This window comes from Castor canadensis, chromosome 11 (genome assembly GCF_047511655.1).
Source record: "Castor canadensis chromosome 11, mCasCan1.hap1v2, whole genome shotgun sequence".
Taxonomy (NCBI): domain Eukaryota; kingdom Metazoa; phylum Chordata; class Mammalia; order Rodentia; family Castoridae; genus Castor; species Castor canadensis.
In genome coordinates, this window is record NC_133396.1 from 63240380 (window position 1) to 63268364 (window position 27985).

At 48.0% G+C, this 27985-nt stretch overlaps 2 protein-coding genes across 7 annotated transcripts in view; one reads left to right on the forward strand and one right to left on the reverse strand.

Moving 5' to 3' along the window:
- Slc13a5 (solute carrier family 13 member 5) lies at positions 1 to 26828 on the reverse strand. Of its 4 annotated transcripts, none has more exons than XM_074047135.1 (12): positions 26237 to 26822; positions 22187 to 22315; positions 21786 to 21922; positions 21124 to 21290; positions 19906 to 20074; positions 18343 to 18465; positions 13967 to 14179; positions 12719 to 12819; positions 11613 to 11731; positions 9288 to 9449; positions 6180 to 6317; positions 1 to 5079 (listed from the first exon to the last, which is right to left on the reverse strand). In XM_074047135.1, the coding sequence occupies exons 1-12, from the start codon at positions 26336 to 26338 to the stop codon at positions 4945 to 4947; spliced, it is 1695 nt and encodes a 564-aa protein (XP_073903236.1). In that variant the 5' UTR covers positions 26339 to 26822; the 3' UTR covers positions 1 to 4944. The 4 variants fall into 4 exon arrangements, with proteins under 4 accessions (XP_073903236.1, XP_020032034.1, XP_073903237.1 ...); XM_020176445.2 differs by having other exon boundaries at positions 21112 to 21290; positions 26237 to 26818; XM_074047136.1 differs by lacking the exon at positions 6180 to 6317 and having other exon boundaries at positions 21112 to 21290; positions 26237 to 26828.
- Xaf1 (XIAP associated factor 1) overlaps positions 25466 to 27985 on the forward strand; it is a 63440-nt gene continuing 60920 nt past the window's right edge. For 2 of the 3 annotated variants that reach the window (XM_074047140.1, XM_074047139.1), the window contains exon 1: positions 25466 to 25742. The gene's annotated coding sequence lies outside the window, so the exon portion shown is untranslated. The remainder of the gene's footprint in view (positions 25743 to 27985) is intronic. The other variant, XM_074047141.1, reaches the window with a different exon arrangement.

Genomic DNA, 27985 nt, shown 5'->3' on the forward strand with positions numbered 1-27985 from the left:
TTGCACAAAGGTATTTATCATAACTTTATTCATAATAACTCCAAATGTCCACCAGCAGGAGAATAGACAAATTGTGGTGTTCATACAATGGAACACTAGTTAGGAATAATACAAGGGATGAACAGATGCAACAATAGGAACAGATCTCAAAAGTGTTTTGTTAAGCAAAATAAATCAGACACAAGAGTACATTCCATGTGACTCAATTTTTATAAGGCTCAATAGACAAAGCCAATTCAAAGCTAACAGAAATTAGAAACTGCTTGCCGACAGGAACCGATTACTGGAAGGAGCAGGGAGAACTCTTGCAAGGAGGATGACATGTTGCTTACACAGTGTCTGCAGTTCTCAAAATCAGTGGATTGCATATTTAAGATCTGAGCAATACACTGCATTTAATTTTATGTCAATTTAAAAATAAAATTAACTGTTGAATAAAAAAACTACTAGCCGAACTTAATATGTCTTAAAATAGAGTCTCTAAGTTATTAAGTGCAGGGTAGAAGCATAGAAACAAGGATAGAATACACATAAAGCATGCTTCGATGTGTAATAAAGGGCTATATATCTGTTACATAATCTTATATATATGTAATGTTTCTAGAAGGATGTGTAAGAAACTGTTAACAATTGCTGCCTTTCTGGAGGAGGCCTGGGGGATGCAAGGTCTAAAGTGTGAGGAGCATGTTTCAGTACCATTTGGTAGTGTTGGAAATTTTTGTATTATGCTTATATTAATTTTTTACTATGAAATCTAGTTTGAAAGTCTTGAATGGAAAACAGATTGAATTTTAATCTTTCTCTATCTTTGAGACCTGGAAGCAGTGGGCAGCCTGTAGTTCTGCCAGCAGAAGTGGGAAGTTGGACAGGTAGATCAGGAAAGCACCTGGAAGGTGTTAATGGGACAGGGAAGGTATCACCTAAGTCCTGGCTCAGGACACCAAGTAAAATGAACTGAAAACCTAAATGGCAAAGATTTCGACCTAAGGAGACAAATTTTTGGTTACAGAATGTAAAACCTCCTCCCAGACAAATCTGCAAGATTTATCTTGGTAAAACTTTGCTTTTAATGTGAAAAGATCAAAAGCTTCCTGGTAAGTTGGAAGATGAGGTTTTTAAGATACTGTAAACTAGGGAAAGATTTCCTGGAAGAAGAGCTTCTACGCTAAGAATGGGACAGGCAGATGTGGTTTTAAGTCAGACAATCTGGTAATTAGTCTTTTTTTTTTTCTTTTCTTTTTTATTTTCTGGTAATTAGTCTTTACACAAATAAGAACATGCCATCAGGGTCTTACCAAGATCATCTTTCTCCATTTCAAGGACTAGAGTCTGCTAGCAAGTTGATGTCCTGCTTGGAATCTGGAGCAGAAGCCTCTTTACAAGTGGACAGGAAAGAAGACTTCACCTGTCCCAAGGAAGCTCTCAACTCAGGACAAGGAGGAAAGAGACCTGTGGCTGCCCTTGGGAACTCCTTATTCGGGGATCAGAGGCTAAGGAGTCTGGCTGCTTGGCCTTTGGTATGTACAGAATCCTTGTGGCGAAAACTTTGACAGAGCGAACTTGGTCAAAATTATTTGTTCAGTTAAACTGGGGCCCGAATGTCTGCAACAGGCACTAAGAAGAGAGAACTTACGAGTCTGGGTAGAAACTTTACAGAAATGTTGAGACAAAATATGGGTGAGAAAAGGTCTGAGATGACCCTCTGCAAGTGGCAAGCCAGAGGAAGGAGCAGGGAGAGGACTAGTGGAACAGGTTCTGAGCTGAGATTGCATGGGCTTGGGGATAGGATGGTGGGAAGGGACTATGTCTGGCACAAGCAGAGGAAGGGTCACTGGGATAAGAGGATCTCTGACTCTGGGAAAAGACCCTTATAGACCTGGTAGTATGACCCCTTCATGGTGGAATCCAAGGTCAGAGAGTCAAATGTCATGACCATGACTCCATGGCTCAGACTGCAGCCTCCCAGTCCAGTGGGCCCCTTGAAGAAGGCTGGCCTTTAGGATGTGGCAGCATTGCTGAAGCTCTTAACCACAAGCCGACTGTTTACTTGCTCCCTAGCCACACATTTCTGCTGATCTCCATGGAAAGTGTACCACTCAAATGACCTGGAGAGATAACACCTACCAGCCACCTCCTCCCCTATCTTTCTCCCTTCCAAAACCCGGATTTTTTAGTGAGTGGACTCCTTTGAACTGAAGAAACCGGCCAATTCCCCAGCCCCAGAAGATGAGTCTCAACTGGTCTCATGCTATTCCAACAGCATCCCAAGTCTCTTTTGTCAATGATTGGTCAAAGAGTGGGTTTGTGACAGTCTGGCTTGTAAGACATAAAAAGGAGTCTCCACAGGGCTTCTGAGGAAGGTTTTATTTTCCTAACGAAAGGGAAAGATGCACTTTGGCACTGTCAGCCCTCACCCTTTCTTCCTGCCTTGGAGGACCACTGATGTGTATGTAGCTGGAGGGTAAAAGTGTTATTCCCTAAAGATAACAGTAGATTTGGAGCCCAAGTTCTTGGTGGCCTTAGTGAGCTGCTGGACCATTGACCTCTAGACTTCTGTTAAGTAAACATTAAATGGCCCTGTGGTTTAAGCCACTATACACTGGGCTTTATTTTCTGTCAAAAGCATTCCTTATGAGCACAAGCCACACATACTAGTCCATGTCTAGCCAACTGCAAGAGATGTTATTTAGACAGACAGCCCTTTGGTCAGCCTCCTCTGTGGTGGGTCTTACTCTCCTGAAGCTTTCTGTCAGACCTCAACCAGGGGGTGTCTGGCAAAGTCCTCCACCCAGCCCCAGGCCACCAAATCCGTCGTTCACACCTGACTGTTCTACTCACCTTTCAAATGTGAGCATCAAATGGGTGCTCACTGACCACACAGGTCAATCACTTATCAGTCACACTCAGGGTGGCCATGTCTAAGTCAACCACAGTGCTGGCTCTAAACCCAGCAGAATCAAGGCCCTCAGTCAGCAGTGGGGGTATTGAAAGCAGCAAGAGGGGTATGTAAGAAAAGAAGGCCATGAGACTTTGGTGGTGGGAGAAGGTTACCATTTCCATAACATTCTTCCCAACCAACTCTTCCCATCTTAGGGCAAGGACTAGCTCTGTCTAATTCAGCACTGTCTTGAGCCCCTCTCAGAGGAGGCAACAAAAGGGAACTCAGGTTCAGTGATCTTCCCTGGACAGGAAGGTCCTTGGGGTGAACTTTCTCCTGGCCACCCACCTTTCCCTACAAGCCCTATAAATCCACGTCCCTTCATGGCTAGAGGACGAAGCAATGAGTGTGGAACTGGAAGAACTTTGTTGAAACCATAATGGCCACTAACTTGATGTGGGACTTAGGACCCATCACTTGTCCACTCTGAGCCTTGGTTTTCTTTGAGGATGAGTAAGAATATTAACTGCCTGTGTCAGAGTTGCTGCAAAGATGGAATAAGATAACTAGTAGATTTGCCAGGTACAGGAGGGAGGGCCTGACCCCTGGTGAGTAACTGATCATTCATCTACCTCTCCTCCCTCTGCATACATGCACAGGGCAGAAAACCAGAGACAGGTCAGCGCAGTGGAAATTTCCATGGCAGACAGCGCATTTAACAAGGGCAAGACCTGAACAGTATGGTCAGAAATGATCCCTTCCAAGGAACCAGATGCGTACTTCATCTTTGATGGGGTTTCCTTAGGTGCCCATACTTTCTCCTGCCCTAAAAAAATGCCACCCATGGACCTTGTCTCCATACCACGGCTTCCTCCAGTGCAGTACAAGCAGGAAAAAGAATGGCACTGAGGGCTGTCTCACGGGATCCTGTAGGTTCTCACGGCTACTCCAGAGACACTGTAAGTATCTTCATATACACTTGCTCAGTAGGGTCTGCCTGCTCAGGGACCACAAAGCCCTGCTCATTCTTAGCCATGCTCTGTAGCCACCAGGCATGACCACAGTGGACAGTCAACAAAGGGAACACTCTCCCAGGGGAGCTCAAACTCCAGCATGATCTCTAAGGTGGCCCAGTCATTGGGAAACAACTGCTGTGTCCACTCCACAGCTGAGGGAGATCCCACTGTGGCCCCAGTAGAGCCACAGTTGTCCATGTTTGGAGTGTGAGCCTAGCTTGTGGGAGAGAGGCAGAAAAAGCATCTCCCAAAAGAACCAAACTGACCTCGCTGGGAGGAAAAGGGGTGGTCCTAGGCAGGGGACTTGCACAGCTGTTGGCCAGACACAAAATGACCTAGCAGGTGAGGGAGACCCAGTGGAGAGCTGGGAAAAGGTGCAAATTGTTAATTAATATGGGATGGGATAAGGAGGGAACATATCAGCCAAGGTGAGCTGTGGGAGAGAGGCAGGTGTCTTCCTGAGGTTAGTACCCCCAAATTGCTCATTTTTTGCTGCTGGCACCACCCAAGAGTCTCCAGGAGGCCCTGATTCTCACTCTCCCTACAGCAAGGGGCACCTGCCCAAAACCAGACATTCTGACCTGGCTGAATGGTCCCCTTCAGAGTGACAGAGATGATCTAAGGCAACTGGAAGAGTTACAGGCACTGATAGGCTATTTTCTCAGTTCCCATCCTGGGGCTCTGAGCTCCATGTGTGTTGCCTGGGCCTAAGCAGGTGAGAGCCCAGCAGGATGGCCATTTGAGGCCACGTGGTACAGGAGCCTGCATCCCACCCCTCTGCTGCCTGCCTGTCCCAGAGATGACAGCAGGGCCTGGAAAAGTTGGCCCCCACAGCCTCTTAAGGGCTTCTGAATCTGTCTTCCAGGTGACTATCATCATCTCCGAATCCAGGCCTGGAGGAAGAGGTGTCCCATATTGGCTGGGTTTTGGTGGGGTATGGGTGTCATTGGGTCACGCCGGGGTGTGAGTCCAATGCTCTGTGCAAGGTGTGCCGAGATGTTCAGAGTCCTCAGAAGACTGGAAGTCCTGTACAGAGTCTTGCAGCTCTTCTTAAGGAGCCTTACTGTGTGTTGAATTAGCCCAGTCAGGAAAATGATCCAAGTCAAATATGGCCCGTCCCCAGGTGTTGACCGACAAAAACACACACAAGATTCCAATTATGTTCACCATTAGTCCTGCTTTCATCTGGAAAATAAAAACAGGGTCAGAGTCAGCAATCTTAAGTCAGCTGCACCATCAGAAATAGAGTATGGGACACTGGGAGCCAGTCCTCTTGGAGAAGGGAACAACGGTCCTGCACTGGCTCCCCACCCCACACGAAGCTGCTTGTATCATGATGGTGCTGGTAAGGAAGGAGGCAGAACGGACAGATGCTCTATGCCCATCCAAGTGTTGGAAAATGACCCCAGGGAGGTGACTCAGAGAAATTACAGCAGAGCCCCAGATGTGACTTTAGGTCTGGTGCTCACTCACCTCAGTGCCTTAGCCATCCTGCAATATGCAAGCTTCTTGTGACCCTCCCCTCACTCTTTCTGTTGCCTGCTCTGCATTCTTCCCTAATGCTCACTAACTATTGCTCAAACTCTCCATTGTTGATTTTTCAGTAGGGACTTAGAATCTGGGCTGCAGGGCCTAGTGTCTGGGACTCACCCTCTCAGTGAAAATGTTCATGGAGTCTCAAAGATATTAGCAAGGTCCAAAGCAGGGACCTTGGTTTCTGGTTCCTAACTTACATACTTGGCTTGTCCCAGACCCAGAGCTGTACAGCTATCCTCATCTCATCAGAGGCAACAAAGCCCACCTCAGCATAATGAGCTTTTCCTGGGACTGTGCTTGCTTCCCAGGTGCCATCTGCTTCCAGGCAATGGCCTTTCTCCCTTCGCTGCATCTACCTCTTCAGACACCTCTTCACACCTCTTTGTCAGTTGTCAGCATCTCCCAATCTAAGCCATGCCATCTGACTGTCCTCAGGACAATGCTAGTTGGTGAAATCCACCATGTCCATGTGGGTTGTCATTCCCCCCACTTCCAAGTGCTCAGCCAGGCACTGTGCAGGGCCTACACAGGCTTCTCCAGGTGGGAGCCTCTGTCACCCACCTCAGAGACAGAACAGTCTATAAAAAGCTACATTATAAATGCAAATAACAAGCATAAATCTGGACAATTCTGTGGATTTCTGAATCACATGACAACCTTTTGAAACTCATATATCATTCACAAATTGGGCATCCCCTATACCAACAGCATCACAGTCTGAGAAGAGTAAATAAAAGCAGTCGGGTTACCATGTCAGAAACCTTGAGGTGTCCATAGGCAAACACGATGGCATTGGGTGGGGTGGCCACAGGCAGCATGAAGGCAAAGGATGCACTCAGGGTACAGGGGATCATGACATACAGTGGATTGAGGCCGATGGAACGAGACTGGAAAGAAACACAGCACTGCAACTCACAGCACAGAACATAAAAGCACCTCTGAAGGACAGGGTAAGTTCCAACCTCCCAGCTTCATCTGCTGGTCCTTCTGACACTTCTCTGGCCAACATCTGAACCCTGATGGCTGAACTCAGAGGTCACTTCCCCTGGGAGGCCTGTCTGGACCCCCTCAATTGCTTCAACATATATTTCTTGGGCACTTGCTATGTGCCAGAGACCACAGTGGGCCTCTAGATTACATTAAATCTTGCAATGCCCTGTGTCCAGTTCTGTCTGCCTGAAAGCCTAGAAGGCAGGGCCACATCTTCTCATCTATGCAGGCCTCTAGGGTAGAAGTGTTTTTGTATACATGTGGGATCATTCTGCACTGGAATTTTCAGTCTACATTAAAGCTCAGCTACATCTAACATCACACAACAGGCATTTATTAGATATTTGTTGAATGAACGAATGCTATGATTTGTAGTATCTATCAAAATGACTCTTTATCATGCAGATCTACATGCACACAAGGGCAAACACATATGCAAGCCATGTTCACTCCAACAATGTAACAGCAAAACATAAGAAACAGACTCAACAGCCACCAATAGCAGGACTGTCAAGTAGAATCTGGTATATACAGACAATGAAATAATATGCAGTTGTGAAGAAGAGTTGAGTAGGCTTTATATGCTAATATGGAAAGATCCCCAAGACTTATGCTTAGAGTCAAAAGAAAAACATTAAGGTGTATATCATGCTCATAGAATTATCCTACTTGTTTGAAAAGAATGTGTGTGTGTGTGTGTGTGTGTGTGTGTGTGTGTGTGTGAGAGAGAGAGAGAGAGAGAGAGAGAGAGAGAGAGAGAGATTGTGTGTGTGTGTTGTATCCAGAAAGATCTTTAAAAAATTAGTAATAGAAATTGTCTCTAGCTAGGTGGCAAGAGGATTAGGGTCTGCATGCTTTGTATCATTAGACATTGTTTAGCTGTGACTTACATTACATTTTCAACTTGAAATAAACCTGAGTATATTCCTATTTTATTAAATACTCTTCAAAATTGTGATTTCAAAAAAAAAAAAGCCAAAACCAACTTTCTAGCAAGAAGAGTCTGTGAGGTGTTTTGTTTTGTTTTTGAGACAGAGTCTCACTCTGTAGCCCAGGCCAGCCTTGAACTCTATTCTTCTGCCTTGTGCTCCCTAGTGCTGGGATTATAGGCAAGTGCCAGGACACCCAACTAAAACTGTGATTCTTAGAGGTCTGATAGTATTACATTATGTTATATGGACATATGATGATTTATTTCACCAGTCCCCTATTATTATGGTATATTTTTAAATAAATAATATTGTGCCATATACCATTATAACATATGCTTATAGGATTTTCTAGTTATTTTCTGAAGACATATATCCCAAGCATGAAATTGCCAAGTCAAAAGTTACAGCAGGTTTATGGTTATGGCTCCTGTTGGTGACCAGCCCTCTGAAAAGGCTGCACCCCGTTATACACCCTCTGGGAGTAGCTGAGAGGTCCCAGGCAAGGCCAGGCTGTTTCCTGATCTCCTCCCCATCCTCATTCCTCTGCTACACTGTAGGATGAACATCACCTTTCTCTTCCCACAGTGGGCACCCAGGTAGGAGCCTAAGAGTCTTGGAGACAATTCTGGGCAATCTTATTCAGGACTTCTGATTCCAGAAGAGCTTATTTTCAAAGGATCTGTCCTCACATTAAGGCCTCATTTGTCTGGCTGGGCCATTCGTGTTCACAGCAGCACTGGAGATGGCAAAGCTAGAGCCTTTGCTAAGGGACAGGAGGCATCCCAATTGCATGCTTAGTAACTCCCCTTCCTTCCCACCCCTCCTCTCCACCCCCAACTCCTCCTCCTCTCTTCCCTTCTTCTATGGCATCTGCCTGGGGAGACTGTAGAGGGGAGGAAGAGAGAGTCACCTTGCGATCTTTAACACTTTCATCTTCGCTGGAAATGGAAAACTCACTTAGGTTTGCTTTTTATGCACATGGATGTCTGGGCAGATGGATGGAAATTTACTGCTTTCAGTACTCTGCTCAGACCCTTCATGAGTCTGTCTCCCAGCTCCAGAATAACCTCACCCTCTCCCTCGTCCCTGCTGCAGGCTGCAGAGGTTTTCCACAGTCCTGCCTTATGGACCCTCAGCACACCTCCAAGAGGAAAGAACTTGAGCGACACGTTTGGGGAGCTCAGGTCTTCTGACTCAGAGCCCAGGTCTCTTCTCGTGCGAGGTCACTATTGCTTTTGAAAATGACAGAAAGGAATGTGAGAACGGATGGCAACCAATTCTTCAGTCAGCTCTGCTTTCTTCTCAATTCCAGCTCCACGTAGTGCCTGTCCTCAGAAATGGTCTAGTGGACACATAGCAGCCTCGTCCTCCACCACTATGTTCTCTATGGCTCAGCACCCATGATGGAACCTTTTCCCTGAGCTCTCCAAGTAAGGCTTCTGGGAGGCCTCAGTCACGCCAGCCCCCACACCATGTCCTCCACAGGACTGCTCCATCTCTCCAGGAATGTCTCCTCCTACCCTCCCACCCCCAAGCCCCACCTCCCTATGCATCTTCCTGAGGTCCTGGTCAGTGGTGTTCCCACCAGTGCTCTGCAGCCCTCCTGTCCACTTATGTGACACACCCAGCAATAAGGACACTGGCTCCCTCTGCCTTGGCACAAGTCCTGTCTCTCCAGTTTGAAAAATAATCCAGTAAGAGTATAGAACAACACGAAGCACCTGGTCCAGGCTTGATGCTTTGTCATTAGGACGTACAAAGAGGAACTGGCAAAGCCTCAGGTCCAGGGATGGCAAAAGTGCACAAGACCATGTCCTCTAGCCTCAGGCGCTGGCCCCCAATTTCACTGCTTCTCTAAGGACCCAGGACATGGGTCACAGGCTGACAGTTTCCTGTGAATATGATCTTCCTTCTATTGCAGTGTAACTTACTTACCATAGAGGCAAAGATGGGCAGGAACAGGGTGGTGGTGGCAACATTGCTTGTGAACTCAGTGGACACAGAAACGATGATGGACAAGAGTAAAGTGACAGCTTTTGGGGACATCCATCTGAGGGGCTCCATCTGCTTCCCCATCCAGTCAGAGAGCCCTGACGCCTGGGAAACACAGGAGGGAAATCATTTCAGGGCTCCTGGCTTACAATTCCTCCCAGGCCAGGGGGCTCAGCTCACCTTCCCAATCCTCTCTCTTGTGTACATCTCATGTACCCTCACAATTCTCATCTGCATCCTCACTGCTGTCTCCTAAAGCTTTACTTCTGGCCCAGCTAGTCTACTTTCTGGACTTAAGACATCTATATGCCTTCTAGAAATTTCTACCCAGATGTTCTGTGAGTCTGTCAAACTCAACCGCCCCAATCTGAATCCCTCTTCTATAGACCAGAATCTGCTTCTCGCTCTGGGCTCCCCAGTCAGATGAATGGGCTCACCATCAAGTGTTATCCAACCTAGACCGATGGAGTCATGCTGGGGGTCTTTGCTCCCCTCATTCCTTATACCTAATTAGTCACTAATTCATCCCAAACACATGACATCCATTTTCTCCTCTCATGACTCATAATTCTTGAAGCTCAGGAGAACGATCTGGGCCAGAAATTGCAAGTTAGATTTTGGAAATTCAGGCTAAGAAGGGGTTATCCAGGGAGAGAATGAAAAAGTAGCCAGACAGGAGGCCAAGGATAGAGCCTTGGAGAATAGTCATATTTAAGGGGGAACAGAGGGAAAGTTGGCAAAGGAGACCGAGCAGGAACAGATTCAAAAGGAAAGCAGAAGAAAGTGGTGTCTTGGAGGCCAAAGTATGTGTGGGGTGGTGGAATGTCAAGGTGAGGATGGCCTATGGAGTCCAGCATTCTGACACTGAGTTAGATGAAGACTATGGCATGTCCACTGGATCTACTCCAACCCCTGCTAAACCAGCCTTTCACTTCAGACACCAGAGTGATTATTCGCAGATGCAGATTTAACCAAGTCACTCCCTGACACCTGACCTTCAGTGACTCACAATTACCTTCAAAATCAAGTCCACATCAGCTATCCTCAAACAAATCCCTAGGAGAAATGGCTTCTGCTAGCCTCAGCAACCTAACCATGCCTCAGCTACACACCTCATGCTTTTACTCTTGCTCATGTATCACTTCTTCCTGATATATGCTCCTTCCTGGACTGTGAAGTCCTCAAAAACAAGAACCATGTCTCAATCTCCTCTATAGTCTGTCTCTGTGCCTGGCCTAACACTAGAGACATAGTAGGAATGTCTCATGCACAAAGAAATGATAAATGGAGAAATGAATAGGCAGATGGATGAGTGGTGGAGAGGTGACTAGATGAATGGATTTGTTCTTCCAAAAATTATGTATTAGACTGAGGATATACAGTGGCAGAGTGCTTGCCCAGCATTTGTGAAACCCTAGATTTTATCCACAGCACCACAAAAAAGCATACATGCATCTGCTATGTACCAGGCTCTGTCCTAGATACTGATGAAATAGTAAACACAAGATCGACCAAGTCTATTATAGTCCATTCCCAGATAGATAGAAGGGTAGAAAGATGGATGGATAGCTGGCTGGGATGGATGGAATAAATAAATGAATCAGTAGAGTAGACGGAAGGATGGATGGATGGTGAATGGATGAATGGGTAGATGGATGGGATGGATGGAATAAATGAATGGATGGGTGGGTGAATGGATGAATAGATGGTGGATATAGCAGCACCAAACTAGCTCACCCATCTCCCTGGCTCATTTCTTCCACAGGAAGTAAAAAAGGGAGTAGAGAAAGTTACATTTTGGGATATTTACCCTTAAAAGCTGTTCCTCTCCTCCTACTTGCTATACACTTAGCTAGAGAAAATTTCTAAAAATCCGAAACCAGGTTAGTGAGGAGTTCAGCAAGAAGAACCAAAGAAATGGGAAAATATTCATGATGACTTTAAAGAATGATTTCCCTAGGATAGTGCAAAGCAGAGATCATTACTACCAGACCACAAAGAAGGCTTGATAATGTCCTTTTCTCCTCCCTCCTAACCAGGGTCACTCATCCACCATTTCTGCAGTCACTTGAGTGTTTTCTCCCTCCCAGGTACTGTTCATGGTACAAGGTTGTCAGATAAGAAGAGAGAGTCCCGCCTCAAAGCATGTGCAGTTCTGTGGAGGAGACAGGCAGTCTGGGGGTGTAGGAGTGGGGGGATGTGGCAAATTTTGGCCACCCTGTTGGTGGAATCATAGACTCCTAGGCAGCATATGGCTGGAGAACTCACCTCACATCCTCTTGCCAGAGCAAATCCACCCCCTAGTAGCAGCACAATACCCCAGGGCACTTTCTGATGAGCCACCTTCCAGTCCAGCAGTGGTGGTGGATAAAACGGTGTGTTCCTTTCTGAGAAAAAAAGACAAACCAAAACCACATGCACAACACAGAGCAGCATTCGAAAACAGAAGAGATAGTCAAGGGGGGGAAACCGATAAGGATAATGAAGCTCCAGCACATATCTGTGTATCAGATAAACTTTTACAGTAATTATTGGTGCGGATTTGATAAAACTGTTATATGGCCTAATGATGGCATCATAAATTGGAATTACCTTTTTGAAAATCAATTTGGCTGTGCATTTTAAAAACCATCAAGACACCTACATTCTTTTACTCCATCAGTAACACTGCTAAGAATTTATCCTAAAGAAGAAACACCCTCAACAGATAAGCTATGTGTAACAAAACATTAACTTACATAACGAAAAATTCAAAACAGCCAAAATTCATTAAATAGCTGGAGAATGGTTACAGTCCTTCCATGTAATATAATGCTATTGTTTGAGAAAATAAATGTGAATTTATAGTGGGAAATGGTTACAGTGGTAATCTCAAGCAAAAATGAAAAACCAAAACAACAAAGAAATCAGGTTCAAACCATGTGTTTTGATTATAGTGATATAACCATAATGTATGTTTGTATATATATACATACATATATTAACAAAGGCAGGAAGAAAAATATTGATGCTATTAAGGGAAATTTGACATGCCTTCTGTCCCCAGAATATAAATAAGACTCCAAGGTTGGCAAAGTGGCTCAAGTGTAGAGTGCCTGCCTAGCAAGCATAAGGTCCTGAGTTCAAACCCCAGTACCCAAAAAAGGACGCCAAATGTCTAAAAAGGAAAAGAGATTTTGCTCTAAATAACATCACCATTGGCTTGAAAATACCCATCTCCCAGGTTTTTACAATGTACCAGTCCTCTTCAATAGGACCAGAGCCTTTCCCATACACCCAGGGCCTATTCCACACACCCAGAGCCTATTCCTTGGAGATCATTTACTAATAAGACCCCAATCTTGGTGGCTTGGAGGCCAGGACAGGAGTCTTACCTTCCTCAGACTGGCTGGAAAACTTGAAATTGGGCTTCTTGGAAGGTACAATGAATAATAAGATAGTCACAAACACAGCCACGCTGGCATCAGACAAGAACCTAGGTGGAGAAGGGCACAGAGAGCTTAGCCGAGTTCAGTGTCTGCAGTGACAAGTCATTCAACAAACCTGTCCTACCTTTGGCAGGTCTATGTCTGAATACTTCTACCTGAAGAAATAAGCTCAACTGGGTATGAAAACTGGAGCCCCCAAAGCGAAGGTCAGGATTTTATGGGAGACTGACCCCTGGTTATAACTCAGTCCCCAACATTTTGTGTTTTTTTTTTTTTTTTTTTTTTTGCAGTACTGTGGTTTGAATTCAGGGCCTTGTACTTGCTTGGCAGGCACTCTACCACTTGAGCCATGACCCCAGCCCAAGACCCCAACATTCTTTGCCACCAACTTTAGATGACCCTCATCAGTCTCTTTTTCCCTCAGCCTGCATTGATCCATGGGTGAACTTAGTGACTTCTCAACTGGGTTCTTTAGAATTCTGGACTCACCAGGGTGGCCCTAGGACTTTGGTGCTAACCCAAGCAGACTAAAATGGAAAAGTCAGTTAACAGGCAGCCATTTCCTGTCCACATCTCCTTCCTGCTCTAGGAGAGACACGTTTCTCAACCTTTCTTTCATGCTGTAAAACATTAGAGCCAGGAGAGAAACTGCATATGTCGCCCTTCTTCAATTCTTTGTTTAAGAAGATTCTGGACTTGGAGACATATCTTGGAAGGGATCTGAAGAAAGACAGGAAAGGGAGATGGCAGAGCATAGATCTGGAAACCAGAGCTCCAGAAGACCTGCTCCTAGCCCAATGAACTCTTCATAACAGGGCTCTGGCCACTCTGCCTCATGAGAATTTTCTGCTCAGCACTTTGGGGGAGGAGATGGTACCATAGAAACAACCACATCTGCAGTTTCATCATTCTGAGATTTCATCATTTCTGTCAGAAACGAACAAAAGAGTCATGAGGGATGGGGATGGGATGTAGCTCAGTGGTAGAACACTTGTCTAGCATGCACAAGACACTGGGTTCCATCTCCAGCATTGCATTAAAGAAAAAAAATGAAACCAACAGAATGTCCTTTAAACCGAGTTCCAGAGCAAAGGGCCCAACCCTAGACCTTCCTCTTGCCATCTGTAGGTGAGAACAGCAACATTCAGGCACCAGTGTACTAAGCCAGCAGCTTCTGCCAAGTGAATAACTTACTTCTTCTCACCATCCACCCAGGCAATGGACAGCCAGCCGGGCATGAAGCCAGGGTCGCGGGAGAACCACAGGACGATCAGCAAGATGAAGCAAATCAGCACACTGATCTCAGCAAAGGACAAGGGCCCCAACTTGCTGTACTCCAGCTGCAGTACATTGTAGGCGGCCTTCTCATCGTTCCTCTTCCGCCTGGATCTGCTGGATTTTTTATAACTAGAGGATGCAAAGGTGAGAGAATGGCAGGGCAGATGGATTGGCTAAGGTTTGGTGGGGCTAAGCCTGAGTATTGCACAGCAGAAAGTGGCAGAAGTACATACAATGCTGGCTCTTGCTTGCTGCGCAGCCCAGACAAGTCCCTTCCTCCCTCTTCTCTCTTTCACCTGCCTTCCAGGACATGGTGGCAAAAATCTATTCAGAGGTAAAGTACTGAGTGCGCAGTGTGCCCCAGGGGTGCCTCCAGATCTGAGGATGTTCCCAGAAGAGGTCTGAGATTGTACAGCTGAGGTGGCCAGTCTCAGCCAGGTCTCAAAGACAGTGGAGGCAAGAAAGAAGAAGATGAGAAGCTGAACAGGGCATGGGCAGAAGGTTAGGATGCAGAAGCAAGTAGAACTGAGGTTGTCACTAGCAAAGGGGGACCTGGTCACCTGCAGACTGGCTGCTCCAGGGTCACCAGGGGAAAGGCCATGAGAAGTTCTGGAGCCTGTTCAAGATGGAACCAAGGACCCCTCACAGTCTCCCAAAGCCTCCTACCATGGCCTGAAGCTGCCTTCTGTGGTGCTGGGATCCAGCCCTCATTGCTGAGGTGGCTCAGAAGAGGACAGGAGAAAGAATGGGTCCCAGTAGGAGCAAGAGGGGTTCTTGCATTCCCAGGAGATGGAAGTGTAGGATTAGGAACCTAAGAGACTCTGGAGTTAGCAGCAGGTATGGCTAGGGCAGGAAGGAAGCCTGCTTGTAATCTGCTCTTGGATGAAGCCCTCGGAGTGGTCCATTGGTAGAAAGCACCTGGCAGGGTACTCTGCAGGACTTCCCAAAGAGTGGGGTTGGCATGATGGGTCAGGAAGGGGTAGGGCTTGTGAAGGAGGCATACAGGGAGGTAGAGGACAGCAGGTAACTGAGGGCATGGGTGCACAGATGAAGTCCCCAAGGTTTTCCCTGGGGATTCCATTCACACATTCTGGCCACTGTCTAAAATAGGTAGGCAAGGCTGTGACGGCCTTTCCAGTGCTCAATACAAAATCCACAGTAAAGCCAGGTTGGTGGAACAGGGGCCAATTCCCAAAGCCATGCTTGATGTGAGCCACCCTTGACAGCATGAGGGCCATGCTAGTGATGGTGGCATAGCCTGCAGCACAGGGACAGTAGGATGTCAGCACATGGCCTCCTAGTGTGCTCAGAGGCCAGGAAAGGAGACCACAAGAATGGATTTCAGGTGCACACAGCTGATTAGGATCACCCTGCACTGCATCATGAGATGCTCGGGTGTGGTGACCACCAGGTTGGCACAAGAAGGGACCTCTCTGCCTCGATTGACTCCAGAGTCTGTGCTCTTCCAAGTACCGATCTGCTGCCACCTGTCATCTTAGAGACTTTGGGGCTGTTGAAGGGTCTCAGGGTTCCAGAATAAGGAATGATCTTGGTATTTCAGCTGCCTAGCATAGGACAAGCAATAAGGAGCCTCAGCCCATCTGGTGCTGGTAGCACATCCCTGACACCACAGTGCTCAAGACTTGGGCTTTGTTGCTGGTCCTCCAGAATGGTGCCACCAAACCTCATACACTAAGCAGTTTCACTCTCATCTCTAGGTTCATTTCATCTGTTGAGCTGGCTTGAGACACAGGAAAATGGACCCACTCAGCCTGTGGGAGTCCTGTGGTTGGGGTGGGAACCAAAGTGTCCTTCTGCAGCCAAATGACCTACACCATGATGCATCATGGCAAACTAGGACTGAATATGCTGCAGAGCCAAGCAGGGGGGATTCTTGAGCTTCATGTGCCTCTGCGATGGCAGATTATAGGAAGAACGTTAAGAAAAACACTAGTCTCTCTTTCAAGAGGTGACACTGGTTGGGACAGTTGGGTGCAAGCCAGCAGTAATATCCCATGTCATCCCTGATGGTCCTGGGCAGGTGTCTGTGGCTCTCTTGGCTGAATGTAGCCTAGGAGGCTGCCCATAATCTCAGCAAGACACAATTTTTCTAGATTGGGCCAGAGGTCAAGACCTTTGCATTGCTCTCCATAACCATCCAAAATGAGGAATGTGAGAGAGACCAAGATGCAAAAAACAGCTTCCCATGGCTGCACACATGCTCCCTGGCCTCAGGTGACATGGTCTAGGAGGCCACAGATGCAGCTCCTGGTATGTGTCAGGAAATGGCCTGGATCATAATTTCACCTGAATGTAAAAGGCTGTCCTTTACCTCCCAGATACAAAACTGAAAGTAGATTTATCAATGAGCCACACTCTGTTCTGTGTCTGAGCTTGAGTGCCATATTGGGAAGTTCTGCTTCCCAATATGAACCTGAGCAGGTTCTGGAAGTCCTAATGCAGTAGAGCAAAGGCTTCTGGATGGTCCAGGAGAGCAGATGAGGTTTGGGAACCACAGCTGTAGGTTATTGGCTGAGTTTTCAGGGGACTGGAGTTCACCTGGACTGCTCCATGATGGGCTAAGGTGCCTTTGTGGTCTTGGTGCCTAGTCAGTTCCCTCTTCTTATTTGGCCTTAGGGATTTTGGGAAGCCTCTAGGTTACAACTAGTGCTTCTGATACTTGGGAAGGCAACTCTTGACCTTCCCAGGAAGGAATGTAAGGTTGTGAGTTGAGGGCACAGGCACTGGATTCCAATCGCAGGCCTACAATTTCCATGCTATACAACCCTGAGTAGGCCATGTAACCTCTCCAGGCCTCAGTTTCCTTATCTGTAAGTTGGCAATAACAACAATAGTAACCTTGTCACAGGTTGCTGTGAAGATTAAGTTAATAAGTGTAAAGCACTTAAAGCAGTGTCTGACAAAAAATAAGTACTCAATAGGTGTCAGTCACTGCTAGTTCCAATGCCCATGAGAAGACTCAGACACCGCCCCTGCAGTAAGCTCAAGGCCCTGTCTCCTGGCCAGTCTGCTGGCTGGATGTCAGTGAATGAGCAGGACTTTGGTCCTGTAATAAGTTCAAGAAACTGCAGGCAAAGCCAAGCTGAGCAGGCAAAGCACCATGGAAGAAGTTGCCCTATCAGGGGAGGGGGGAGTAGGAATACTGCCTCTTACTATTACAGTCTTTATTATGACTGCTTTGAACATGCATAGCAAATTTGGGGTCCAGGGTGGTACTGAAGTTTGAATTCAGGGCTTTGTACTCGCTAAGCAGGTTCTCCACCACTTGAGACGGCAGTTTTCAAAAACAGTTCCTCCTTCAGAAGAAAACTGATAAAAACCACGTTTCTCTCCCCCTCTCCCCCCATGAAATCACAGGTGTCCATAGGCACTTTTGCCTCTCTGCCCAGAATCTCTTCCCTCTGGTCATACTCCCCTATTTCTTGCTTGACTCGAGCTTCCTGTGAAATGAGGCACACAGCACACACATTTAGTGCCTGGCTGAATACTTTCCATCCTGGTGTGACACAATCACCTTTGTGTGTCTTTTAAAATAACAACTTTTTTATGTATTTATCCTCCCCATGTCATGTTTTCTGTCCAAAGCCTGGCTGTTTGTTGAGGGTGACTCTGAGTGAACTTTATAGTGTGCTGGGAATAGGAAGGTAAACTTCCCAGGACAGGCATACTGCCGGGAACATTGCAGGCACTCAGACGAGGCCTGGGTCTGGACAGATTTGGATGATAGCAGGGCTGCTGTGACCTGCATGGACCCATGTGGCCAAATGGAAGTTTGCCCAAGGGTGTTGACTTGTCACACAGGAACATGCTTCTCCTTAATTGCTTTAACCCATGTTGATGGCACAATTGCTCTTTTTCCCTGACCCAGAGCAATGCTGGGTATGGGATCAGAGAGGCCTTGAAAGAGCTCAAGGGAAAGGGGTGACACTGAAATATGAAGACGGGTATCAGGAAACAGGGCTCTGATGTGGTCAGGGCCAGCTCAGAGGAGGAATCTAGATGGAATTGGAGGGGAGGGAAAGTTGAGGAATGCATAGCTGAGGAAGTAGCATTTGAATGGGCCTTGAAGGCTGCCATGGTGAGCAGGTCAGAAAGTATGGATGGCCTTCCAGGGAACAAGGTACAGTGAGCATCCTGGGGTGGTAGGAACAGGAGAGCAGGCTAGCAGATGGGTTTGGAGAAAGTCAGGGATGGGCCAAAGAACACTGTAGACTGGCTGAAGGTTTCTGTAAGCATGTTTAGACACTGGCCTGTAAGCAGCTCAAACTTACCTGAAACCCATGTAAAAGCACTGGAGCCACATCCAGGTGAGCAGCAGCGTGAACATCATGTTGGGGAAGGCAAATCCAAACCAAGAGGCAAAGTTCACAATCTCTTTACTGTCAGGAAACAATCTGAAAGAGAAACACTTGGCCTAGATGCTGAGCTGAAGTGCAGGCCAGGCCCTGTGTGTGGAGGCTGGGGAGTAGCTGAATCCTGAGAGGCGATCCTGACCAGGAGCCACATCATTCCAAAGTCCAGCCACCAACATTCATCGCCTGACATTACCCTTTAGTCAAGTGGGGGGCCTAGGACACGACCACAGCCCAAGATAAGGCTGAGGAATGACAAAACAGCACTTCTGTGGATACAGACCCTGCCAAGAGTCTCATAAAAGTTATGGCCTGTCCCTCTAGAAAGGTATGGCTTTCCACACACTCACACATAATTTGCCAACTGCTTGTGGGGGGTGGGTGTCCACAAATGCCTCTCAACCCTAACCCTGTGGATTGCTGCAAGGGAATGGCCCCCTTAGGAAATCAAATCTCAAACATTTCCCAGGATGAGACTGGAAGATGTTCCCCAGGCCCCACCTCCCAATCCAAGCCTTACTTTCCCCAGACCTCTGCTAGCCCCAGGGCTGTCCCCTTTAACCCAAGAGTGTCAAATCAGACCCATAGTTTTCCCCCAGTCAGCACAGACAGGCTGCTTTTCTCAGAGGAATTTAACCCCAAGGATATCATTATAGAAAATGTTCCCAGGATCAAAACAGTCTGGTTATCCAACCTCGAGTTTCTCCCCTGCTGCTGTCCTTTCCCCACCTCCCAGCTCCTGTACCAGCTGCCCTCCCCACCTGACCAAAAATTCTTGTCTTTATAGAGTGCAGAGTTCCTAACCACTGCAATTTGTACAGACCTCAGCATAATTATTTAACCAGATACTCCTGGAGCTCCCCAGGTCTCCTCAGAAGACCAATGAGAACCCCATGGCGGGGTCCAGTCTTCTCTCACTTTCATGATTCCAGCCCTGCCCAGCACAAGGCCAAGCCCAGACACAGGATCCTCGTGGCCTGTGTTCTTTTGCGGTCAAGGATAGACAGTTCCAAATTACCCATTATTCACCTGGGCCCTCATGGGACACATCACCTCAAGGACTATTAGGAGGTTTATAGTAAGGGAGACAAGTGGTGAGTGACCCAACTGCAACCCTTTTCACCATCAGCAGACACCCCTTCTCCATATCATAGGACCATAGCCATCAGCAACCAATAGTGAGCTGGGTGGGGGCTCTTTAGAGATGTCTTTTCTGCAAATTTTAATCCAAGCAATCATGACTACATATACTGTCATCTCACATGACTTTGGTTCAGAGTTCAATCCACTGTCCCTGAGCCCAGAGCAGAAAGCTGCCTTGCCTCTGAGCTCCCTTGATTCCCATCCCCTTGGAGCGCTTCTGAGTGGTGCAGTGGTTCTGGGATGCAGAGGCAAGGCTGCACAGAGTGAATCTTCCCACTCCTGGTACCTCCAGCTCTAGGACCTACTTTATTGTCCTCTTAAGGTCTGGCTATGACTTACTCAGGCATCTGGCCCATGAGCACCACATTGGGTCCTGTCCCGGTCAAGGTAGCTGTTCCCCCGATGCTGGCTGAGTAGCACACACACAGGTTCATGGCCTTGTACACATTCCTCTTTTCCATTTCTTCCTGCTTCTCCTTGGTGCATTCTTCTGAAACCACTTGGCTCCCTGTAACAGGCACAGTGCTGTTAATTGAGCCAAGCATGGGGGCCACCAGGCTACTAACCTGAGAATGGGGACGCCCTACTCTTTGTTGAGTGCCTCTACACCCATTCTTCAGCCTCTAGCCCCAAATCCATGTTAGGCCCCATTTGCCTCTCACAGTCCCTTCCCAAGGGTTTCCTAAGGATCCTACTAAGTCTAGCAACTAAAGACATGTGCCCCCTCCTCCCTGGCCCCTTGCTAAAGCTGCTCCCTGCATCTAGGGGGCGTGTGAACCATCTCTAATGCCTTTCCTTCCTAGGAAGCTCTGTCCCTTTCTGAGCTGCTATGGTGTATAACTTATGCCTTGCCCATAGCTTCCCCAGAGATAAATGACTCATGTGAAGTGCCTATTTGTGCTGTCCCACTGGGATCCATAAGAGAAAGTGGCTAGAGTGTACCTGGTCACCTCTGTACCCCAGGATCTCACCCAGGGGTCTGGTCATCAGGCAGTCAGCTATGATCACTGACTTGCCCTGTGCAGGATCCTGGGGCTAGGACAAGAACTGACAGAGGGAAAGCAGATGCTACCCTGTATGCCCTGAATTCTGTGCCTACTAGGAAACAAAGCACAGGACACCAAGATCTGGGAAGTGAGCAGAGGGCTTTGATCTGCTTGAGGAGGTCAGAGAAAGCCTTCCTGAGGATGGTAAGAGTATCAAGAGTAAGGGGATCCCAACAGGTGTTAAAAAGATGTCTGAATGAGTAATTGAATGCACACTTACTGATTTCTGTGTTGAGTGGGAACCAAGGGTGGGACCTAGTGATAAGCTCTTATTAATGGAAATATAACAGTCTAAGCTTTACTAAAGTGTCTAATTTTAATGCAATGATAGTATTTCTAAAACTGGTGATAACAGTATTTCCTAAACTTTTTTCCCCCTGTATACATGTTTAAGGAAGTGCTCCAGGAGGTAGGGAGGGAGAAGGAGTGAACAAAATATCTGGCAACAAAAGGGAAAGCTGTGTCTGTGGCCCCTGTAGGACCCAGGTGAGGGGCCCACCTGGCGACTCACTGGCCTTGCCCTTTTCCACCAGTTCCATCCTGGCCCCAGAGGTTAACTTTGAGGACTCCATCTGCTGCAGCATGGCCTCCACAATGGGTACCATCATGGCTGTAGCAGCTGTGTTGCTGATCCACATAGACAGGAAAGCCGTGACACCCATAAAGCCCATCATCAGCCTGTAGAAGAGGAACAGGAAGGAAAAGCAGAGAATTCCCCACTCCCCATGGCATCTCTAGAGAGCAACTGGGAGCTAGGTCCACCCTTCCTGTATTCCAATAGGTGGTTAAAGTCTGAGTGCCCTCCTCTGTCTCCCTTTGCCTTCTTCTTCCCTCCCCTCCTCCCTCTCTTCCTCCTACTCCTCTCTTACAAACATTACTGATCTCTACCCTACTGGCCACTAGGGCCAACAAAAGGCCTAAGGGCAGCTGTCATTCATAAGGAGCTCCCATCTGGCTGGGAAAGCATGGGCATCCAGATGGTGCCAAACCAATAGGAAGTTTGCCCTGGTATGAGTCAGGGACATGTGACACAGCAGCACATATGCAGGCAGCCCCAGCGTCTCACATGTATCTAGAAGATCCCCATGATCCCAGATCTGGCCTCTCCTCTCCTAAGTTCAGATTTCCTCCCTAGCCCTGATCCACATGTCCAGAGAGAGAAGCCATAATTACCACGCAGGCCTGGCCCCCACCCAGAGCAGCGTGCGCAGGGCGATCCTCTTATGCAGGTTCCAGCGCTCCACGGCCACGGCCACCATCATGCTACCCAGGAACAGCATGTTGGTGTCTTTCATGTACTGGATACATACCTGGGAGGCAGCAGGAAGGTCCTGTCAGGGCTGCCCCTGGCCACACACTGCTTGGGCCCAGGGCCACCCAGGTCCCTAAGAGACGGGCCAGCAGGCCAGATGCTGACTTCAGAGACAGTCTGGAGTAGTCTGTCCCTAAGTCCAGGAGAACCCACCAGTCTTATGTGGTCACCTCCAGGCCTAGGAAACTCAGAGAGGGGTGTGGAGAAGGAAAGGGTATATGGGAGAACCAGGAAGTCACCAGGTCCCCCTGGATCTGCTTACCTGCTTGGAGTCTAGAATATGCAGGAGTGGAAAGAGGACAACAGGCAAGAGGGCGGTGATAGCCACTGGGATGACGTCTGTGCACCAGTAAATGGCCATGAGGATGACAACATAGGCACACCTGACAAACTGAAGAGATAGTTTTGAGGCCCTGGCAGGCCTCACTTGCCCCATCCCCACTTCCTGGGAATGCAGCCAGCCTGGCTTCCTATTGGAGGGAGCCCTCTGCCCTACCCCTGATCAGCACAGCTCTCCAGGTTCAGGACAGCCAGAAGGACACAGGATCTGTCACCAAAAGACTCCTGTCCCCACTCCCAACCTTCCCCTCCCTCCATGTTCCAGCTGTGGGGTCCAGGAAAGTTCTTCCATCTTTCCAAATCCTGGATTTGGAGGAAGAGGAGTGGGAAGAAAAAGACAAGAAAATACCATTTTGAATGATTTGCTCTAAGAATTACACAAAATCATTTTGCAAAGAAGTGCAATTAGCTGTGTGTGGTGGTGACTCTAGCCCCAGCACTGGGGAAGTTGAGGCAGAAGGATAGTGAGTTTGAAGCCAGCCTGGCCTCAAACTAATTTCTCCAGCTCAAGGCCAGACTGGGTTATATAGTAAGACCCTGTGTATAAAAGAAAGAAGGGGAAGGAGAAGACTCATAGGGAGGTCCACCTGGGCCAGGCGTTTCTAGTTCAGAACTGGTCATGTGGATATATGATCTCCTAGCAACTTCCCAATTATCCTCTTTTGAGAGGATATCACTCATGTACACATATATGGGATCACCACAATGAAACCTCCTTCATATTATTAGCATGTGCTAATTCAAAAATAAAACTATTTTTAAAAGAGGTTAGGAAACAAGGAAAATTAAGATGGCTAAAAATAAAAATTTGCCTTTATATGTTGAGCTTGAGGAATTAATTGAAATCACACTGGATAGATAAAAAGAATCTCCAATAAAGTTTACTTAATTTGAGTCTTTGAAGGTTAAAAAACCAGTAATACTAAAAATTAGTCATGAGATAGCAACTGTAAATAATGCATTGATAAATTAGCCTCTCCTGCTCCCAATCCTGGTCCTTTCCAGGCTCATGTCACATCCTCGCCTGTAATTTGAGGATTTTTGAGGGCCCATTCTTAATGTAAAACCTTGGTAATTTTTATTATCTAAACTTAGAAGCAATGCATGGGACACATAATAATTTTCACTGTGGGTTCCTGGAGGATCCAAACATAAGCATTAGAAAAGAAGGTGGGACACAGGCTAACTGTCCCTCTCACCTCCAAATCCACTATTAGGAAGTCCAGGAATTGCCTCAGCCCTGAATACTAGTCAACAAACTTGACCCTTGCTAGTTTGCTAGTCTAAAATGCTCACCCAGAGTCAGCAGAGAGGGTAGACTAGGAAGAGAAATGTAGAAAAGGCTGGGGAGGTGGGGTAACCATGAAGGATGAGGTGGATTCTGCCTGGCTTCTTGTGTAATACATCAGAGCACTTCCCTGCAGTTGAAAAAGGCTGGAAAAGCAGTTCAAACTGAGCTAAAAGTAAGCAATGCAATTTAAGAATCAGTACTCAGCACAGCACCTAACACATAGGTACATATTCAGCACAGTGTCTAGCACATAGTAAACACATGCAAACAACTAAAAAAAAGCAGGACTCCTTATTCATACAATTACAGACATGCATGCTCAATAAAGCACAGTGTAAGACATGTGTCCTTAGGCAGCTTCTCCATTGTGTGAATATCAGAGTGTACTTACAAACTAGCCGGCTACAATGTCACTAGGTGATATGATCTGTGGGACTACAGTCCAGTACAGCATTGACCAAAACATCGTTATTCAATGCTTGGCTGTATTAATAATTAAGAATGTCCTTGACACACTACATGATGGAAAAATGTAGCAAAACATACTCTGCATGCGCGCGCGCGCGCGTGTGTGTGTGTGTGTGTGTGTGTACATATGTGCATGGCAAGATTATTTGATTGGCTTCTGGAAAGATAACAATCAAAATACTAATAAGTTATGAAATTTGAAGGTATTTTTACTTTACAGACATAAAAAAGAATTTTTCACAATTTTAATAAAATAAATGACACAATAAATTTGTCACTTATTTTATTTAAAAAATTTAAAGAAGGGATCCAGAGAAAAGGTAGAAGATGAAGCCAGGAAGCAAGCAAGGTAGAGGAGAGGAAAATTAGAAGACAGCCTGGAGGAGAGAGGCCAGGTGCTGCAGAGGTCATGCCCCAGGAGTCACCGTCCAGTGGGGACAATGCTGCCCAGACTGCCAAGGCCCTGCTGATTTCCCCACCACTCTGTGCTGTGTACCTGTGGATTTTCCTGCCCAGTGGGAGGGGAGAATGAGGGTCAGAGAGCTCTTCAGTGGTGACCAAAACAGAGGCACAAAGGAAGAGAAAACAGAAAGCCAAGGACCCGGGCTCCCAACCCAATTAGAGGGATGGCAGCCTTCGAAGGACTCTTGCTGGTGCCTTCTCTTCCTTCTCCTGACCCTCTCTCCCAGGGCAGCCTAATGTCCTGAGTTAGGAACCTAGTTAACTCACCTGTGTGTATATGCACATGCTGCGAGTCAAGGAGGGAGTGGGATCTCGGTTATATTGCCAGGGAGCAGGAAGTTCAACCAAGTGACTGTAATTATGGGTCTGCCAGCAAAACTAAAATCGTAGCTCTTAGACCTTTCTACCTCCCACAGACAGGACAGCTCCAAATCTTCTTCTACAGAGGAACTGTGGCTGCTCATTGACAGTGTGGCAACTAAAATGCCAGCACAGCCAAATCTGCCATCCTTGGTCAGGGCCTCTGTTCAGCTCATCCTAGTCTCCCCCTCCCCTATCATAGGAACCAAGAGACTTAAAGTGTCAGAACGGAACTAACCCATTATACAGATCAGAGCACCAAAGCCCAAAAAGCCTTGGTGAAAATCATATGGTTCAGTGAATGGTAGAAGTCCAGTTATCTCACAGGGTGACTCCCTGGTGCCTCAGTGCACCCCTCCCCTCAGGGACTGCTCTCAGAGCCTGTCCTCTATTTCCTAGACCTGCTTGGGGAGGGAAGGTGGGAGCTGAGCTTTCCTGTCTGGGCTGAGAGTGAAAGGGCTGAAAGAGGGAATGAGAAAGGAACAGCCAGTGGCCACAAAAGGCTTCAAAGGGCTTGTGCCTCTGCCAGACTGGCTGTGCACAGCACAAGTGAGCCTGGGCCAGGCAGCTGGGCCCGCCCCCACCCTGCAGCCAAGGCCATTCATCTCCTAGGAGCATTAAGAGGCCAGGGCACGACACAGCTTCCCCGAAACCCAGGGTCCTGCCACCCAAGGCGAGAGATCTGGGAATGTGCGCTGTCTCCTGCCACAGCCACAGTACGCAATAGGTAGCTCAGACCAACCCCCAACCTGCCTTTCATGCTGGAACAGGATTTGGACTCAGATATGGCTTTGCTGGCTTCAGAGCTGAAAAGAAATGTGGAAATGTGGGTCATAGATGGGGAAACTGAGGCCCAAAAGAGCGTCAGACAATGACAAAGGCAGAACTCAGGATCCAGGTAGGTGATGATCTTTTTCTGTAGGTGTCTGATTGACATCAGACACTACCTACAGCTGGGAAATGTCCGTTCCCTCAGGGAAGAGAAGAGAGGGAAAGACAAGCCCTGGGGTTCCTACTGGTGGAAGTGGCACCTTTCCAGGTGCAGTAGGGCTTTGATGCACTCTGGGAAGAGTCCCAGTCGGAGGCTAAGCCTATGGCTTGGGGTGTGTGTGGCTAAGATCCCTTCCGACATCTAGGTCTCTATGCTTGCCAGGATGGTTCTTATGCCCTGGAACCTATGAACTCCATGGTGGGTGCACCCTAGGGTGCCTGCACCCCTCTAGATTCTTTACGGGGCACCTCCCATCCAGCACCTGGAGCACCTGAGCTCGGCCCAGGGGAACTGTCCCACGGGGGAATCCGTGCGTTCCACCTCAGTGCTCCCGAGTTCCGTGCCCGTTACTGGACACTGGGCGCCCGGGTCCCGCCGGACTACCCAAAGACGCAACTGACCTTGTCGGGTATCAAAATGATGAGTGGCAGCAGCAGGAGCGGGGTGAGGAACAAGACCAGCAGGGTCTTGAAGTTGTGGAGACATCTCAGCACCGAGGCCATCGCGCGGGAAGGAGACTGGCGGGAGAGACGAATGACAGACAGCCAGGGACTCTGTGGGCTTAAGAAAGGGCCGCAGTCCCACCGGAAGGGGGTGGGGGGCGGCGATAACTCCGCCCCCCAGAACCGGGTTTCCCCGCGGTCCCGGGACGGGGCGGCCCCCGCGCGGTCAGTTGTTCGCTGGTGCCAGTTCCCGACTCTGCCACCTTGCTGGGGCGGAGGCGTCCGCGGACTCGGGTGCTTGAGGCGTCCGCAGACTCGGGTGCTTGGGACCCCGGCACCTGCTACCCTCCGGCCTTTCCTGAGCTGCCTTCCACTCGGGCGCGCCCTGAGTGCCTGGCTGCCCCGGTGCGGGGTCGTTCCTTTCTGCTAACTTTGGCGTGCGTGCCTCTCCTGCACCCGCACCTGCTCTGTCCCGCTCTCTGCTTCCCTCAGTTCTGTATCTCCGATCGCTCTCCTTTTCATCTCATTACTTCCACCTTGGGCTTCCCACCCGATCCCGGAGTCCCCGAGGCGGTGACCTCCCCCTCCGCACCGCGGTCCCCTTACCGCAGGCTCCTCTGGCTTCCACGCCACCCACGTTCGCCCTATCCTAGACACTTGACCTCTCCCCCCACCCCCACGCGCCCTCTCCCACCCAGAGGACCCCAGGTGCCCTCCGCGGGCCGCTGGGGGAGGGGGGCCACTGTCGCGCAATCTGAGTGGCTTTCGCCCTCCAGCGGACTCGCGCCGCAGCAGGCCCATTCCCCGCCCGGCTGTGCGTGTACCGCTTGGAGCAGCCATGATGAGCCCCCAGAGCCGCGGCTGCCCGCGTGTACCAGGGCATTATTGCCATCTTATGAAGGAAATAGGCGTCTACAGAGGAGGGGGCGTGACCGAGGCTACACTGAGAGCATCGTTCTTTCATTCATTCCGTTCACCAACCAGCCCGCCAAGCTGTACTGAGCAGCTATTTTCTGCTAAGCCCTGGTTGGGGCACTGGAGACATTGCCGCCTCTATTACCTTCTTCTTTGACCCTCCTCTTCTTCTGTCTTCTCATTCTGCAGCTCCTTTGGAGAGTCTTAACTATGCATGTGATGTGTACTCCTTAGGGATTACGTACCTGAGTCCCAGAATTCCGCGCAGTCGGTCCTCACTGCCCGTCAAAATGTTAGCTTGTGGCTGACATGGGTGGCGTAGTTAGGCCTCCCATGGTTGCCGCTGTACTGAACATGTACAGACTTTTGTCATTACGCCCAGAACCGTATAGGTAAAACAACTATTTGCATACTGTTTATGCCGTATTAGAGCTAAGTAATCTGGAAATGGATTAAAGTATGAGAAGGATGTGTGAAGGTTATATGCAAATACTACGAATTGTATAAAAGACTTGAACATCCACAGATTTTTCTGTTTCTGGGGGTCCTGGACCAGGAAGAAATTACTGTACTTCCCTGTATGTGTCGCAGGCCCTAAAACTCAACACATTTTTTTAAGTGATTATAAAGTTTCTTAGTGGGAGAAAAATAGTTTTAACAGGATAAAAATAGGGAGAAATGGGGAAAGAAGGGAGAAACACTTCCGATCCCCATGCAAGAAATGGGACTAGAGACTCAACCCATCTTGAATCAAATTCATGGCTTTTCCTGTAATGTGTATACAAGGACACA

Bases quoted from the DNA above. Each gene is read 5' to 3' on its own strand.
- Slc13a5 (XM_020176445.2), bottom strand. From the start codon at position 26,338: ATGGCCTCGGTGCTGAGATGTCTCCACAACTTCAAGACCCTGCTGGTC. The intron at 21,923-22,186 runs GTAAGCAGATCC...GCTGCCTCCCAG, and splicing joins ATATTCTAGACTCCAAGCAG to GTATGTATCCAGTACATGAA. The intron at 9,450-11,612 runs GTGAGTTCTCCA...TGTGTTTCCCAG, and splicing joins CTCTGGCAAGAGGATGTGAG to GCGTCAGGGCTCTCTGACTG.